Below are 17405 nucleotides of genomic sequence, written 5' to 3' on the forward strand. Positions count from 1 at the left end.
AGTTCCGGGCCGCTCGTCCATTTGCCGGCCGAGTCGGGACGCGTCAGTACCGTCGTCACACGCAGCAGCAGCCATGCCAGGACTCGCCGACCCCGTCGCCTTCGCGAAGGACTTCTTAGCCGGGGGCATCTCCGCGGCCGTCTCCAAGACGGTCGTCGCCCCCATCGAGCGCGTTAAGCTGCTGCTGCAGGTGCAGCACGTCTCGAAGCAGATCGCCGTCGACCAGAGGTACAAGGGTATCGTGGACGCGTTCGTGCGCATCCCGCGCGAACAGGGCTTCCTCTCCTTCTGGCGCGGCAACTTGGCCAACGTGATCAGGTACTTCCCGACCCAGGCGCTCAACTTCGCCTTCAAGGACAAGTACAAGCAGGTCTTCTTGGGAGGAGTCGACAAGCACACGCAGTTCTGGCGCTACTTCGCCGGCAACTTGGCCTCCGGCGGTGCCGCCGGAGCCACCTCCCTCTGCTTCGTCTACCCGCTCGACTTCGCGCGTACTAGGTTAGCCGCCGACGTGGGCAAGGGCGCCGGAGAGCGCGAGTACGCCGGCCTCGCCAACTGCCTGTCCAAGACCTTCAAGTCCGACGGGCTCGCCGGTCTCTACAGAGGTTTCGGAGTATCCGTTCAGGGTATCATCATCTACAGAGCCGCCTACTTCGGCTTCTACGACACGGCCCGCGGCATGCTTCCCGACCCCAAGAACACCCCCATCGTCATCAGCTGGGCCATCGCCCAGGCCGTCACCACCGTCGCCGGAATCGTTTCCTATCCGTTCGACACCGTCAGACGGCGCATGATGATGCAGTCCGGACGCGCCAAGAGCGACATGCTCTACAAGAACACCATCCACTGCTGGTCCACCATCGCCAAGTCCGAGGGACCCAAGGCCTTCTTCAAGGGAGCCTTCTCCAACGTGCTCAGAGGCACGGGCGGCGCCTTCGTGCTCGTCCTCTACGACGAAATCAAGAAAGTCTTGTAAGAATACCTACTATAGCATCAAATTCACACCAACGCCGAGCGAGCGGCTCCTAGCCTAGCGTTTCTTTCCGACTCGTGCATTTCTATCTTCGAGATCTTTATTTTTTATATATAATTTCATTTATTTATACATTATATTTTTTTTAAACCCGTTAACTTATGTAATAATATTGTTATGCGCGCTGTTAAAAATTAGATCGAACATGTAAAAAGGAACGAAATAAAGTTGAATAGGAACGTCAGACTTGTACTTTTTCTTTTATCCCATCGATCCCTTTCTCGAGGGCGTGACGTCACTGTCACGTGGTGACGCCCGTCACGTGACCTGCAAACTGTCAAACTCGGCGTTACGTAATTCGACCGCAGTTCAGGTGCGGCGGACTGCCGGTCTTCGATCGAACGAGTGCGCACCTTATCGGACACCAGATCGATAGGCGACTTCAATAAGACATGCCCGATTCTTACATTTTACGGCGAGGGAAAATATTATATAATACCTACTATACTACGCAAGTGGACTACAAAAATAAATCATTTTGCCCATGAACCTTTATTTTGATAATTCCTACGAGGAGTTGTATTGATTTAACATTATATAATTGTTACCGTTCTTGTAGTATACAATTTACATCTTTCGTCGGTCTAATATAAACATAACGCACTAGACTCATTCAAGGTTAAAAACAGCGTTGATTGCTATTGTCATAAACTGGCTAAAACAGCTCTTAGTAACTGATTTTCAACTAAATAGTATTACCTAATAAAATACTTATAAACATGCATTTATTATACGTGGTCTGAAAAACATGCATCGTTTTGATGAAATGTCAATAGATTTAACATTACATAATGTGCATATGGCTATGAACATATATTACATAAATGAAAGAATCCTTATATGGTTAGTATGGCTCTAGCTCCAGTTTTTTCATAATTTAAGATCACAAAACATACATCCATTCCTGGTTTTTTGAGAATTGAGGAATTGATTTGAGATTGAAAAAAGCATAAATTCGCTTATTAACTGAGATTTTAAACTAATAAAAGTATATTAATACATTGCTTTTCGACTGCATATCTTATGTAAAATTTTAAGAATTTTAAAAAAATAGGCGTTAATAGATCTAATGTTATATAATGCTGGTTATGAAATTCTTTTATATAAACGATATGGCTCTTGTTCTACTTTTTTCATAATTAATGATCTCTTACTTTTTACTTCAAGACATGACTCGGATGAGTTAAACGATCGTGTTTCAGCTCATAGACGATTTTAATATTGTAAAACTTCCATAAATTCTTGGTCTTTTGTCAGTCTAATAAATGTATAACATATTGAGTTCATTGCTAGTGGAACTGGTAAAAATGGTTATTATATGGATTAAATAATAACGCCTGGTAACTGTGAATTTGACGTAAATATATACAACGGTTTCTTAAAACATACTATGTAACGTTGACCATGAATTTCAATTGTATAAATTCTTCAAAGAATCTTATGTGGCTTCTGCTTTGAGATTTCTCTTACTTTTAAACATTACTCAAAGAGTTGTTGGTGTTTCAGCTCTTTAATTAAAGGTACATTACATAATTTCTTTAGAGATTCTAATATAGGCATAACAGAATGGGTTGATTCAAGGTTAAAAAACATAAATCATAACACATAATGGCTGTGAATTCGAAGTAAATAGTATTTGTACATAAACATTATTACATTACAAAATAGGGAACATCGAATTTTTTTGACGCTTTTAGAATTCTCAATATTTATGATATGTCCTATTTTATGGTAAAACGATAATTTCGTTAGCCCAAATGATGCCGATTTGATTTACATGTTTCACTAATTCAATATATATGTTCTACTATGACTAGAATTGTATTATCTTTATGTAATAATTTAAATTTATTTACTTATCGCTTATATGCAAGTAGAACAAATATATGCAAACCTAGAAAAGGAATTATGTCAGCTGCAATGAATAAACGCAGATTACAATACGGAGAAGCTACAGTAACAGAAATAAATCAATGCGATCTAACCTGAATGGATAATCAAAAAAAAGAATTTACAGGATAGTAAAATAATCTGGCAAAAAAATCTATTTTTAAACGCTAAACGAAAATAAAGAGAGGAGGTATTGCCGTATCAGGCAAAAATATTGTTGCATACTTATATGGTCATGCATTTTTTTGATTTAGAAAAAAGCATAAAAATCTTTTATAAATTTACGGCATCACTATTTATACTAGATTTATGGCACCCGTCGATTTGACGGGTGCCGTAAATCTCGTGTCAAAAAATATTTATTATTTAAAAAAAATTAACAAAGTATTTATTCTATTTTTTTTAATTAAAAGTAATAAAGATATTTTCCGAACGGTAAGATTAAAACAGGCATCTGATTAATGAAATTATATATTTAACATTAACGATTATATAACTACTAAGAACGTCTTTTAAATGAACAGAATCTGAATTCTTCAGAGAATCTTTATTTTAATTTTTATTGCTCTTGCTCTTGCTCCAGTTTTGTAGTATTTTAGATGTTCCTTGGCGCTTTTAGAATTCTCAGAATAGTTCTGAACCAAACGTCGGTTTTTCAGCTTTTTAACTATTTGTACAGCATTTTCATTCATTCCTGAACTTTCGAAAGTTAACGTAAATTACATGATGCTGTCTACTGTATCTATAACTTAATGGATCGAATCAAGGTTAAAAAAAGTATCATTCGCTAATGGAACAGGTAAAAATGGTCATTATCGTTATTTTCTGACCTAGTAACTGTGAAGTCAAAGTAAACAGTATTACCTAATATCACGAAAAAGTGCTAAGACAGTTACATAAAGCAGTTCAAGGCTAGCAATACTATTTCCATTGCTCTAATTCCGCATTATCATATTTTAAAATCGTCTGATTAGTCACGTGTTCGTTTAAAATTAATCTCTCACTTCCTCAAGTATATTGATTTATATAACATCACTACGGAACCGATCGCGCTTCGAATGTTATTGACAAAGTTCATCACTGATAATAAAACATAATTGCAAGTTAAACAATGAAAATATAGTATTTATCTTATTTTCAATGATTCACGTTGAATGAACTGTGGCACGTTAATTATATATCAAACAGGACAAGGTCATCACTTTTGCTTCAATGATTGATTAAAGTGTTTCATTAATTTACAATGTTTATATTATTAATGACTCCTTTATTGGCAATAATACAAAAAAAATCATCTATGTTACTTATTATTAAAATCACAATAAATTAACTGATTATTTTTCACTAATACAGCGATAAACGTTAACTATCATCAAACAAATACGTAGGAAATTGCTGCATCTGATAATATTTCAATAGTGATTTATCATCAATTGGACGCTTGACACTGGAACAAACAAGAAATCGTATCAGCATTCACGCAAATAATAATCAGCGAATATCGATAACACGTGTAAAATAATAAAATCGAAACACACCTATCTTTCGGAACGCTTTTCGGTTCTGTTACGTTCAATCCGTTGACGGTGATCTCGACGGGTCTGACCGATCCGAAGAAATCGGTGATAGGAACTTTATTTGGATCCCTTGGGAATAGATCTTTCTTGACGCCGACCGTAGATATGCAAACTCTCTTTGGACATACAGTCAACTGAAAAAAAATATTTAATGATGCACAAATCAACATATACCAATATTTTAATATACATACAAATTCTCCCATAGTCTTTTTACTATCAGGTTGGACCTTTTCCAGAAAATCTAAAGCAAAATATGTGTATCTATCGATGATATACACTCCAATTACGGGATCGATGTGATGCGATAAAGAATCTTCTCCGACTAAACTGCTAGCAACGGCTAATATGTTCGGCGAATAAAACTTCTCGTACATTGACGCTGCTTGGCATGTGTCTATCATGAAGAATATTTCATTGTACCTTAAAATAAATTTAAAGATCCAACTTTCACATTGTATAATACTACATTTAAAACAACATTTTTATACATCCTCCATAGGAGTCAGTCTCTGTAATAAATTTTAATCTGGCATGCAGTGACATTGAACAACGAACGTGTGATAATGTTGCTAAACGCTACAAGGTTTTTAACATGACATATTTTATCGAGTTAAGAGACATTTTTCGATAGTGCATATTGAAATTATTTTATGTTTGAACTATTTTTAATTTAAAAAAACTTTAAAACTATAATAAAAAAATTAGTAGCATTTAGTTGTTTTCAATTTTGTTAATTAGCAACAGTGTGCATATAGTTCGAAGAATGATTGATAACTGGTAGTATGAATCAGGCTTGCAACACGAAGGGACATTGGTCGCTGCACTTACATCAAGCACCGAGGTAGAGCAACACTATCATTTATTTTTTGAATAGTGAAAGGGTGATGAATGAAAGTTCAGTATGGTGATGCATGTCTGTCACTCCAGCAAGTATACGAGTGGACTAGAAAATAATCTGCTGCAATTCTCTCAACCAAATCAGGCACATTAGTTCATTGTAGCAGTAGAAGGCATCAGGAAAAACACTTGCCTCGCTTCTGACGATTGTTCGTAGAATCAGTACACCACAAACATGATATTGACTTTCTAGGAAAAAATATTGATGGAGATAAGATTCATTATCACCAGATAAAAGCCAAGAGAGCGAATAAGGAATAAGGTCATACTACCTTATCAAAAACTGAAGAAATTATACACACAACTGTCTGCATAAAAATTATGCTGACTCTTTTGAAATGAATGAGGAGTAATTTTTATGTACTGCATCTAAGTACTGTCCATTCAATGGCGGCAATAATTCAAGATCATAAACATTACCATTTGATTATCACATATTTGTTACTCGGAGAGCAGCTAAAGAGACTACATAGAAAATTTTGTACCTCCCTCGTTCAATAAATTACGAGATAATGAATATCTAATGTTTTCAATTGACTCAACCTTGTATTTTTTTATAAATGTATAACGGAGTTGAATATTGATATCAATTTAAAACCCTGAACTGAATTGCACATTGGAATTAATTATAATTTACTGATAACAGATATGGCAATAAAATTCATTTTTCAATCAGAAAATATTTTTTTATAAAAGTAAGAATTTTATCAAAAGAGCATCGAAATTAATTAAACAATTAGTCATTCCCGAACATGATACAAATTAACTTAAATCAATTATATCATTATATCATATTATTATTAAAATGAAATTGTAAGTAAGTGTAAAAGCAGGAAATTCTGTTTATATTATTTGAATGTATGTATATGCATATATTTGTTATTAAATATTTAATTAACCAGTTTTCCTTTACTATGTTTAAAACAGTGTTATCTAAAGGAAGTTCAAGAACAACCAAAGACAGATAAATTTATAAGAAAACGGTTAGTTGTAAATTGTAAAATCCATATAATATGTTGATTAGATAATTTACTTTTTTATTGACAGTTACCGATAAGAAATATGATTTTCTATAATAAAAAAAAAAGTTTTAACTATAAAGTTATAATAACTGATCGTAAAGTATACTGGACTTTTTAATAAAACATATTGTGTAAAATATACTGGCCTAATAAGAAATGATGACTATTTGGGAAAATAAAACTGATACCGGAAAGTATTATAAAAACTCTAGTATTTTAAAAAATTTAATATGTTTGGGAGTTCGGAGTAATTAATTATTATATGATTCAAGCTGTAATAAAAGTTTATAGTTAATAAAGTAGATGTCGCTAATTCACAGACTTTGATTTCAGTTTGGTGTTTCACTACTTAGTGGTTGTTGATTGTGTTTACCCCATTTTAACGCATTAGGCTGATCATATTGTAACAGAAAATTCACAATAAACTAAATAAATAAATTGTAAATATACCTTCTCTTCTGCCACATTTGCTCTAACGCATCGGCCATTTCTTGACTAGTAACTTCTTCGGAATCTTGAAACTTTAAAAACCCATCTCCGCCATGACCCGTAAGATAAATCAAAACATTGCTACCTTCATCGGTCAACAGTTGCTTTGAACGAGGAGTTCCAGGAGGTAATCTGCCTGTTAATAAGCGAACAAAATTCTCCACTGTTACCTACAATGAACATTTTATTCAAAAACGAACCTGAATTACATAAACTATAGATTAAATACCTCATATCCTCTATAATCAACTTCAACATCGTCTCCGTAAACGTTTATATGCTGATCGGCATTATTAAAAACCGTCGCAGGTCTCGGATTTCGAGGATTACAAGCCATATCGTCGGCTACCATCAAAATGATTTGACTATCAGGTATTCCAAGGCGCTTAACACTCCGATATATTGACAATACGTTAGCAACATGTCGGTAGTTGAACCAAAATCTTGAAGTATCTACTAACACTGCCCAATTATTGGTATGGCCGGATTTATTAAAATCATCTGGTATCTTAAAACATAAATATCAAGTGAGAATATTGCAATAAGTTGTTTAATTAAATTACAAAGATAGGTGAGTATAATCAATGTATTGGGATATGGGCGTTATGCCGGTCTTTATAAAAGTATTTACCTCATTTGCACTTATGAAATATATTAAACTAACTATGAATAATAATTTTATGATTACGCTATGTCGATTCGGAGACATAGTTAATCAATTCTTGTAATAATTCGCTAAAACATAAGTTTGACGTTTAATTTAAAAACGACACTTTGGCCGTAGTTCATTTATAAGCGACCATTAAACAAAATAAAATAAATATGAAATAAAATAATAACAAAAATCTGGTTTTTAAAGTTACTTAATACAACATAAAATTTAGCAATTATTTAAAATTGTTTTAATAATTTATTTTAGGAATAAATTTATAAAAAAATTATATAACATGAAAATCATATTTATAAAAAACGCTTATTTGCTTCCTTAGAGCTATTAACAATTATTTGTTGTATTTAATGTAATCTAATTATGTTAGTATTTTTGATGGTTTAATCAGATACAATTCCTTCTTCCATAAATAAAGTTTAATTTTTGTAATCATTCACTATTCATCTAAAACATTTTTTTGCAAAAATATATTATTAAAAAAATGCTATTTATAATGCATTTGGAACACAAAACACACTATTTTAAACGTGGATACAAAACATTTGACGTGAATTTTATAATCAAAACATCGATATGAATTTACGATCTCTGTCAGCGATCATATTTTCCTGACGACACAACTATTTTAATGAAACTTTCTAATCTCAAAGTCCAGTTAAAGATGTTGAAATAGACCCAGTAGTGCTGTGTCTATTTTAATATTTTGGCAAACGGTGTGTGATTATTAGGTGAATACTGAAATAAGCGTTTTACGTCATCGTTTCAACCACGTGTTTATGATTTTTTTTACGAGATTATATAAAAAAAATATATTACCAAATTGAATCTATTTTTTAATTGCTCGTACCTTATACATATTATGAATGAATAAAAACATGATAATATGCAGCCACCGTATAAAAAAATGCTTTAATTTTATTTAAATTATTTACTAGTTGTAAAGACAATATATTGAATCCAATTCATCAATTAATCTATAAACAAAATGGTAGGTGCAGTATTATCGATATCGTTTCATTAAAATATAATTATCTTAAATATTGTAAAAAAATATATTGACCTTAATGTCTTGCTATGTATTGCATTCGATAAAAAATAACCATATTTCCTATAAAACGCATGAAAAGCTTGAAATTTAAAATCTAGTTAATTGACCTACATTTGGGAGCTAATTAGAAAACTTCCTTCGAATGCAGGCGGTTTAAGTGATAGTATTTTCTTTAAAAATGACCCACAGGGGTCGAAAACCTTTACAGAACAATACATTTATTTAATTAACATCAATTAACATGTTGATGTTTTTTAAACTACAAATGTTATTTACTAATAAATAATTATTACCGTCAAAGAAAATACAAATATTTAATTTAAGGTGCAGTACGAAGATTTTATTTAAAATTTGCAGTTTTATTTGATAGTTTTAATAAAACTTCAAGACCTCGCAATGATATTTTTTTATATTTTGCTTATTAACAGTATTTTTATTTTTGTTTTAATTAATATTTTTCACGAAATATGATGCTCCATTACATTTTTCTTAAGAACGTGCAAAATGTTAGTATATTGTACTTAAACAATTAATGTAATAATAAACAATATCGAGATTAAATCTAAAACGGGCCACGAGTGCACATTTCGTGCTGCATTTGGCTTGTGATTCGCGTGTTTGGCAGCCTAGGCTAAAACAATAAAGTTATCATTTAATGTTGCACATTTCAGCCATTTTGGTCCCATGCTAGTTTCGCTATAGTCATATAAGTAAAAATCCATAATTTACGTAAAGCATCAGAAATTAAAAGCTTTAAGAAAACTGTGACCGCCACCGATGCAATTATGACCTTATGACCAATGAAATTTGGCGCATAATGGTCTCTGGCCCGAGTTTGTCCGATATAGTCAACTTTTTATGTTTTCGAAGAATCCAGAGACTTTGTCACTGCCTTTGGAAGGTACAAGAGGTTAGTAACCGTAGAACGACCCGGACGAAAACCGTGTTGCTGGTCGACCAACGGCTGCTGATAGTGATTGTATATATATATTTGGGAATAATTATAATAAATATTTAAGCAGGTGCAAAAGCAACGGCGACCGAAGTATATTTATAAAAATGAATAAAAATGGGCAATAATTTGAATAATTTGATCGACATTTTAGGATGTCTGCAACAACACAAAGTAAAACTAATAAAAAAAACAATAAACATATTAAGACAAAACGTGTGTATGAATTGATATGTTATAATAATTAATAATATAATAAGTTTAAATGTAGCAATGTAGTAAAAAAAATAGTTTGCTAGTCAAAATTATTAGTCAAAATTTATAAAAAATATATTAAAAGGGCTGAGTACATCAATCAGAATATAAGGGGTAAGAATAAATATGAGCTGGTCGGAATTTAATTAAATGATTAGAATTTAAATTGACTGATCAGCATTTATATTAAATGGTTATAATTATTTTTTACAGATAGTCAGAATATTTTTTTTCAGTCGGTATTTATATCATATGGTTTATATTTTAACCTCAAGGTCAGTTTTGTGTTGACAGATGGTCAGCATAATAATTTATAAACATTATCAAGAGGTTTTAGGGCTAACTTATTTAGTTGGGCTCACAACATTGACAAATGTCGACACAACAAGCCAAGCGTGCTCTGCGTCGCCACTCTGTCGTTATTGCCGCTTCGTTCGTCCCTCTGAAAACCGAGCAGCGCTGGTGAACATGAGCAGTAACGTCTACCGCAATAGTTGTCATGGGGACCAATTATCAATCGATAGTGAAAATGAAAGAGAAAAAGACAAACAACAGACAGTTATAATACGTAAATTTCGTTTAGTAAATTCAAATACTAAATAGTCATAAAAATAACTTATTATGGCCATTAACAAAATAAAATACAGAATAAAATATTTAACAAAAATATAAAAGGTCAGTATAAAAATCGAATCTCGGTCAGAATTTTATTAACAACTTGATCATAATTGTATTCTTCAGGGCTAGAATAAATATCAAATGGATAGAATAAAACAGCATATGGTCAAAACTAAAATTAGGACGATCAAGTGAATAAAAAAAAATATTGTAACATTTATAAATATAAATGGGCAATAACAATAACTTATTTATTTTAGAAATATCTCATAAAATCGCTTGCACCAAAACGTTTGATCAGAACAATAAACACTCCATGAATAACTCTCAGCCAATCTATTTAATTGTATGAAGAACGCGAAAGTATTCAGAGCGACGAACGAAGCAGGAATAACGACAAAGCGGCAACGGAAATCGCGCGTGGCTTGTTGTGTTGACATCTGTCAGTGTTCGGTTACCTAGCGTTCATATTAAGACTTTTTATAAAAAATAATAACAATTTAGTGAGAATCGAATAAATCATAACTAAAACGAAATACGCTCGGTACCGAGTGTTCCCACTGCAATATATACATATTTTGACTTCTGAGAAGTGATAATTCTTTTTGCGCTTCCTATTGACCAAAATTCGATTTGAATACACATTGACCAAAACTTTCATATCAAAAGTCCGTAGTAATATCGATAAGAATAATTCTAATATTTTTAAAAGATAGTTTAATATCGTGCATAAATACTAACAGCAAATTGTCAAATTGAGTTTCGTAATCATTTTAGAGCAGCATATAATTTCATTAACGCCTATCAGTTAAATTATATTTTCGCTAGTAGAAATATATATTTACTGGTGAAAAAAATACACATTCACTGTAACATTTATACATTGTATGTAAATAAAATATTAATCAGTCGCAAAAACAGTATTAAAATATTAATTTTGCTGTTGACAAATAAATAAATAAATATATATATGACGACTTCCTTAAATGCCACCAGTTTTACGTGAATTTTTCACCCTCTCCCCTATGTTATAAGATTTCATTGAACTAGACTCCTATTATTATCTGTCCGAGAAGGGAGCGATATAGGTGATTGCCTGTCGCCTGAATTGCAGTGGGGCGTAATGACAAAATTGTAGAGCAGTAAGGGTAAATATAATCAGATGCAGAAGCGTAGTTAGGGGGAGGGGAGGAGCTAAACGGGGTTTGAAATTTTGCTCTTTAGCCACTAGTGATGAGACAAATTTTCTTGTACTATGCTGTGTACAATCTTTAGAAAGTTACAGTACTTAACCATATACCAAACTGTACTTAATTAATTAATATTTGTATCACTATTTTATCCATGTAATTGAAAAATGTGAAATAGGAGGGAAATATTATTTATTCCAATTTTGACAATCTGCTTATAAATTTTCCACATGGCAACTCTGTCAGTTTAGATTGGTTGTTTTGTCAGGTGATGGTGTTTGTGTCGCTGTCATGTCGCTGACGACTTCGTCGGACGAACCATTCGACTTCCTGTTCAAGGTAGTGCTGATCGGCGATTGCGGAACGGGCAAGACGTGCCTCGTCCAGAGGCTCAAATCGGGAAATTTTGTCGAGCGACAGGGAAACACCATCGGAGTCGACTTCTCCATGAAAACGGTGCTCGTCGACGGCAAGAGAGTCAAGGTCGGTGTAACTTTATATTGTACATCCTCATTATTGCGCTTCATTTTAATTGAACGAACCGTTTTATTGTTCAGTTGCAGATTTGGGATACGGCCGGACAGGAAAGATTCAGGACTATTACGCAGAGCTATTATAGATCGGCGAACGGTGTTATCATAGGTAATATATTTTAATTAAAGTACTATTTGAACAAAAATAAAATTACAAAACAATTTACTATATGATTTGTCATTTTTTGTGTGCTGATTTTTCAAAATATTTAACCTAGCGAAGTTTCGCTAAACGCCACATTAAAATATGTTATACCACTGGCACATTTGTAATTTGAAAAATATCGTTAGGAGCCGCTGACTCTTATGCGTCATTTGTAATTCTAAAGTTAATGCTCATTTAAAACATATTAGCTACATTAAATATAAAATTTATAGTGTTTCACTAAAATAATTGTAGCGACTTTAGTTTTAATCAAATTTAAATGATTTTTTATATTATCAAGTTTCTATAAAACTAAACTTAAAATTTAATTATTATTATTTATACACTTTTATTAAAAAAAAATACTTACGTTGACATAAGTTTTACACAACATCATAGTGACAGTTTATACTGCATCGAATAGAAGTCGAAATTTTAGGAGAAAGAAATATGTTTACGTTTAAATGCATCCCAGATGGGTGAAATTTTACCAGAACTATCAAGTCGCCAAGAGTCTTAAATAAAAGTGTGAGACTTAAAAAAAATTGTTATGTATATTATCCTTAAGTGATGTCAGTAGCTAAAATTTAATTTCGAAACACGGAATATTCTGTTGCTCTCCGATAACGATAGTCCAGATAAAACGGAATGTTCCATCACCCGACAATTAAGTGTTAAAAATTATTATATACATTTACATAATTACATAAAAAAAATTTAATTGATTATTTATTTAAATTTGCTTTGTATACAAATGTTTAATGACAACCTCTAAATGACACATAAGAGACAAAGCAAGTGGATAAATCTTTTTTCTGACATTGCTCATTAGTCATTAAAGTTTTATGTCCCGCTTGTAAATCTGTCAGACAAAACGTTGATATCAACAAAAAATAATGACCATGATACTCAAAATAAATTAAAAAAAAATCGAGACAACGATTAAAAACAATATATTGTTTCCATTACAAATTTATATTTATTGACTTATTTACGTACATCGCAAAACATAATGAATTTAGAGCGATTACCACAAAAGTTATAGCGATTTTACGAGAGTTAAAAATACGATTTTTATAATAATTAGGAGCTATTCATGTTTTAGCGATCTGTATAGTGTAAATTCAAGAGACACATTGTTCTTGTTACAAAGAAAAAAATAATGTAGAAATATTTTTTATGTAATACAAACATTTAAGAATGATTTATGTACATAATATTGCATGTAACATTTCAATTCTTGATTTGGTGTGGAGCTGAATTCTATATATTTAGACATTGTTTTCATGGGTTGCATAAATCTGTCAACAATGGAATATGTAGTTTCACTACCTGCTTATATTTTTTCGTTATATATTTGTAATTTGAACATATTTATGCCAATATCTGTTATCCAATCATCAGATTATATACTAAGTCAATATAATTAACATTTTTGAAAATATATTAATCTTGCAACGTGTCACTTCTAAAAATATCGATCTTATAATTGTTTTGATTATTTTTTTTTTATTAATTTTCATTCGGATCATTAAAATTATTAGTTATATGTGCGATTGTCTTTGACAGCTACCTTTCTTGGATCCTTATATCTTACGCAGAATGATTTTATGGGTAGACTATCACAACCCGCTGCACTAATGCGTCACCAGCTCTTGGGATTATATCCCTAAATGTTAAACCCAATTATATTTGCATATTTGAGATATTGTTATAGTCATGTTAATTTTGCCAAAAGTATCGCAGGATGATCACACGTATTTGATTACAATTATTTGGATTAAAGATATGTTTTATGAATTATTGCAAATTACAAAATTGTATTAAATTTTTGAAGTTAGATTTGCTTTGATTTTGTCTTCCACTATTTTTGAACGTCCAAATAAATCACTTAGTAAATGTTTAAAGCTGCTGTTTCTTTTTTCAATCTTAACTTTAGAGCAAAAAATCTGACAAAAACTCTCATACAGTGAGCTCTGGCGTCATGAAATTTTCTCAATCATTATGTCTGAAATTTATTTTCAAATTGAACATGATTTTTATCATGAGCTATGGAGCTTTGAAATAACCATTCGACTCTAAAAGACAAAATGTAATAATCTACAACATTCCCTTAAAATTTAAATCTAATGCTAGCAAAAACCCGGTGCAGCTTGGCTGTCAAGTCAATGATCTTTATAAAAATCTTCCATTGGAAGTAGGTGTAATTTACTTTTTAAATGTTAAAATATACTTTCGAGATGCTTATAAATAGTTTCAACTGTGTTTTTTCCAATATTACTTTTTTATATATTAGTTACGATTATACTATATTTATCCCTCAATTTACACAGCTAAGAAAAAACATTTTTTTTTAATACTTAAAATCAAACATATTTGATTTCACACATGTAGCGTGGTGATATAGAAACGCATAAAACAATTGGTTTACTCTCACTTCTTTTACTTGTTCTACATCTGGAACCTCTCCCACTGCTCATGCAGTGTGTCCTGAGTTGCTTTTTGAAGTGCACGCGTGTCACTGAAGATTTTGCTCGTTTACTTTACAAGTTAATGAAACGTTAAAAGTTACACGTGAATACTATTCGTTCTGTGCCTTGCTGGATCGTATCTACCGCATGAATCGAGAGGGATAAGTGTATTATGCATAATATATTTTTAACTCATAAAAGGCCGAGTTTTTGGCCTGATGTAAAATATTTACTATAAATGCTAAATAAACTAAATATTTCAGTATATGATGTCACGAAAAGAGCTTCGTTCTTATCTCTACAAAGATGGATAGACGAAGTGAGAAGATACACGTCCACGACTGCTTTGTTACTTCTCGTCGGTAACAAATGCGATATGACAACGCAGCGCGAAGTTGAATTCGCCGAAGCCGAAGTCATGTGTCGGTATATACCCGAGATTATGTTTGTGATGGAGACTTCCGCAAAGGACAACACCAACGTGGAAGACGCTTTCATGTGTTTAGCCACAGAACTAAAAGTATTATATATACATATATTATTATAGATAGATATTTATTCTTTTCTGATGTTTATTTATTTATTTTTTGGTATTTTAGAGGCGACAAGAGAATAACGAAATTCAGAATCCAGACGAAGCATCAATAACGCTAGGTAGCAGTAGTGCCATAACCAAATGTAGTCCATGTGGTGGTGGCAGCAATAAAACTTCGTAATTAACCGACCAAATTAAAAATAATATAATACTTATATTATATTTAGAAAAATATATATATAATAACAGAAGTGTACAAATTATTATATTAATTAATTAAAAGAAATACTTGTGCCATTAAATGGAACAATGTAATTTTTTAATTTTACGTATTGAATCTATGTACTTTATTTTAATAGATCTGATACTTTATACGTATAATTGTATAACATATTAATTTAATCGCTGAGCTTTAATTGTATACATTTCAACTATTCATATTAGATTCAATGGATCATTGATTATAATTTATTCTCACATAATAGTATGTTTGTTAAATAAAAAAGTAGCTCTTGTATGAATCATAGTTAGATTCATATATATGTTTGTATATGAGTTTTTTTATTGAAATTGTTGATGGATATGAGAATCTCGATTATTATAAATGTATTTATTGGTTTTTTAAGTGGGATTAATTTGCCATTGTGTTTAAATTCCATCATTCTTATTATCATACTGATTGCGCTTCTGTAATTTAATTCTTTTATTGCTGATAACAATTGTAGTTTGTTTATTTTGGATTTAAAATTACTGTTTTTTAATCGTACTGATGACTCATTCTCAAAATTCTGTCCGATGTGCCTTATCAGTGATATAGGTGTCGTGCAATCAAATAATGTCTGCTACCGGTGTAAAATTTTAAAAGACGATCTTTATCACTATTTGATATCATGTCATTGTTTGAAGAAAGAATTTTAACATTTTGCCATATATGAGCGTTTCCATGTCCATGTGTTTTGTAATAGCTCAGGTGTGATATTGAATTTATTCTAAAATTGTGTCATCTGATCGATAATTTGTTTTTATTATGGTCTGACTGATTGTAGCCAAAAACTGAGTATAATTTACTCAGAATTTTCATATTATGAATTTACTGAAAGAAGTATTATTTCTGACTATGATAATAATGAAAGGTCCAAGAAATTAAATTACTGATATTATAAAATAATGTTGATGTAATGTGTTTTTGAATGGTTTTCTTTTATTTTTTAAGAATAACGTTACTAAAAAAATATTTTAAACTGATATTTTATAATCCTGTAAGTTTTTTATATATTTTTTTCATATATAAAATCATTTAACTTTACTGTTAATTCGTTGTAATACTGAATACTTTTAGTCATATAATTTTGATTTATTCTATAACTTACTTATTATATTTGTAATATTATTAATAATAGACATTGTAAGAATAGATCATATTATACATTACATGTATAAATAGCTATAGTTTTTATTATTATTAAGTAGTTCTGCAAACTGGAATCATTTTGAGTAGGATTTAATTTGTTCAACTATGCCTAAACTACTCTATATTGATTCTAGACGTCACATAAATAAAAAATCACCATGAAAATAGTTTTAGTATTATTTGCATCGTTAGATAACAAATTCGCCTAAAAAGTTGTCTTTGTTGTTAATCAAAAAAGACTGGCTGGAAAATTTGATAAAAATAGATATGTAAACATTTTTTTTTATATTGAAACTATTAATTGGTTTATTCATATTGTAACATGTGTTACAACCAACACCTACTATACCTTATTGTAACAACATTAAAATTTAACTAGAGACTTCTATTTATAATTATCTTCAATTGACAGATGATTGTTATTAATACCTTAATGTTTATAATTAAATCAAAAATTCAATTTAACTTGATAAATTTCACTGTTCTGACTATTATAAAATATATCTAGCTGACCTCAAAAATTTGTTTTAGGTGAGTTTCAAAACTAATATATTAATTCTATTGTACTTTGTATAATGTGTTTTATTTTATTTTTATTACTATATTATTTACAACAAAAATTGATTTATATTGTGATGTACTCACAGGTTGTTATTTAAAAAGTAA

General features: G+C 31.3%; 2 protein-coding genes and 1 pseudogene across 3 annotated transcripts; 2 read left to right on the forward strand and 1 right to left on the reverse strand.

The window, feature by feature from the left end:
* On the forward strand, positions 1 to 1217 carry LOC148232984 (ADP/ATP translocase 2 pseudogene; annotated as a pseudogene). The gene has a single exon (XR_015810310.1). The product of XR_015810310.1 is annotated as an ADP/ATP translocase 2 pseudogene (transcript).
* Positions 1218 to 4169: 2952 nt separating this feature from the next.
* Positions 4170 to 7716, reverse strand: PIG-K (Phosphatidylinositol glycan anchor biosynthesis class K). Its single transcript, XM_088189170.1, has 6 exons — positions 7543 to 7716; positions 7141 to 7419; positions 6873 to 7081; positions 4695 to 4923; positions 4462 to 4634; positions 4170 to 4370 (listed from the first exon to the last, which is right to left on the reverse strand). Exons 1-6 carry the CDS (start codon positions 7618 to 7620, stop codon positions 4286 to 4288), a joined length of 1053 nt encoding a protein of 350 aa, XP_088045296.1. The 5' UTR covers positions 7621 to 7716; the 3' UTR covers positions 4170 to 4285.
* Positions 7717 to 11891: 4175 nt separating this feature from the next.
* On the forward strand, positions 11892 to 15529 carry Rab19 (RAS oncogene family member Rab19). The gene is made up of 4 exons (XM_088190019.1): positions 11892 to 12127; positions 12202 to 12286; positions 15057 to 15313; positions 15393 to 15529. The coding sequence occupies exons 1-4, from the start codon at positions 11936 to 11938 to the stop codon at positions 15507 to 15509; spliced, it is 651 nt and encodes a 216-aa protein (XP_088046145.1). The 5' UTR covers positions 11892 to 11935; the 3' UTR covers positions 15510 to 15529.
* The last annotated feature ends 1876 nt before the right edge of the window (positions 15530 to 17405 follow it).

The sequence above is a fragment of the Plectrocnemia conspersa genome, unplaced genomic scaffold (assembly GCF_051122295.1).
Source record: "Plectrocnemia conspersa isolate PC_06_02 unplaced genomic scaffold, ASM5112229v1 ptg000008l, whole genome shotgun sequence".
NCBI lineage: Eukaryota > Metazoa > Arthropoda > Insecta > Trichoptera > Polycentropodidae > Plectrocnemia > Plectrocnemia conspersa.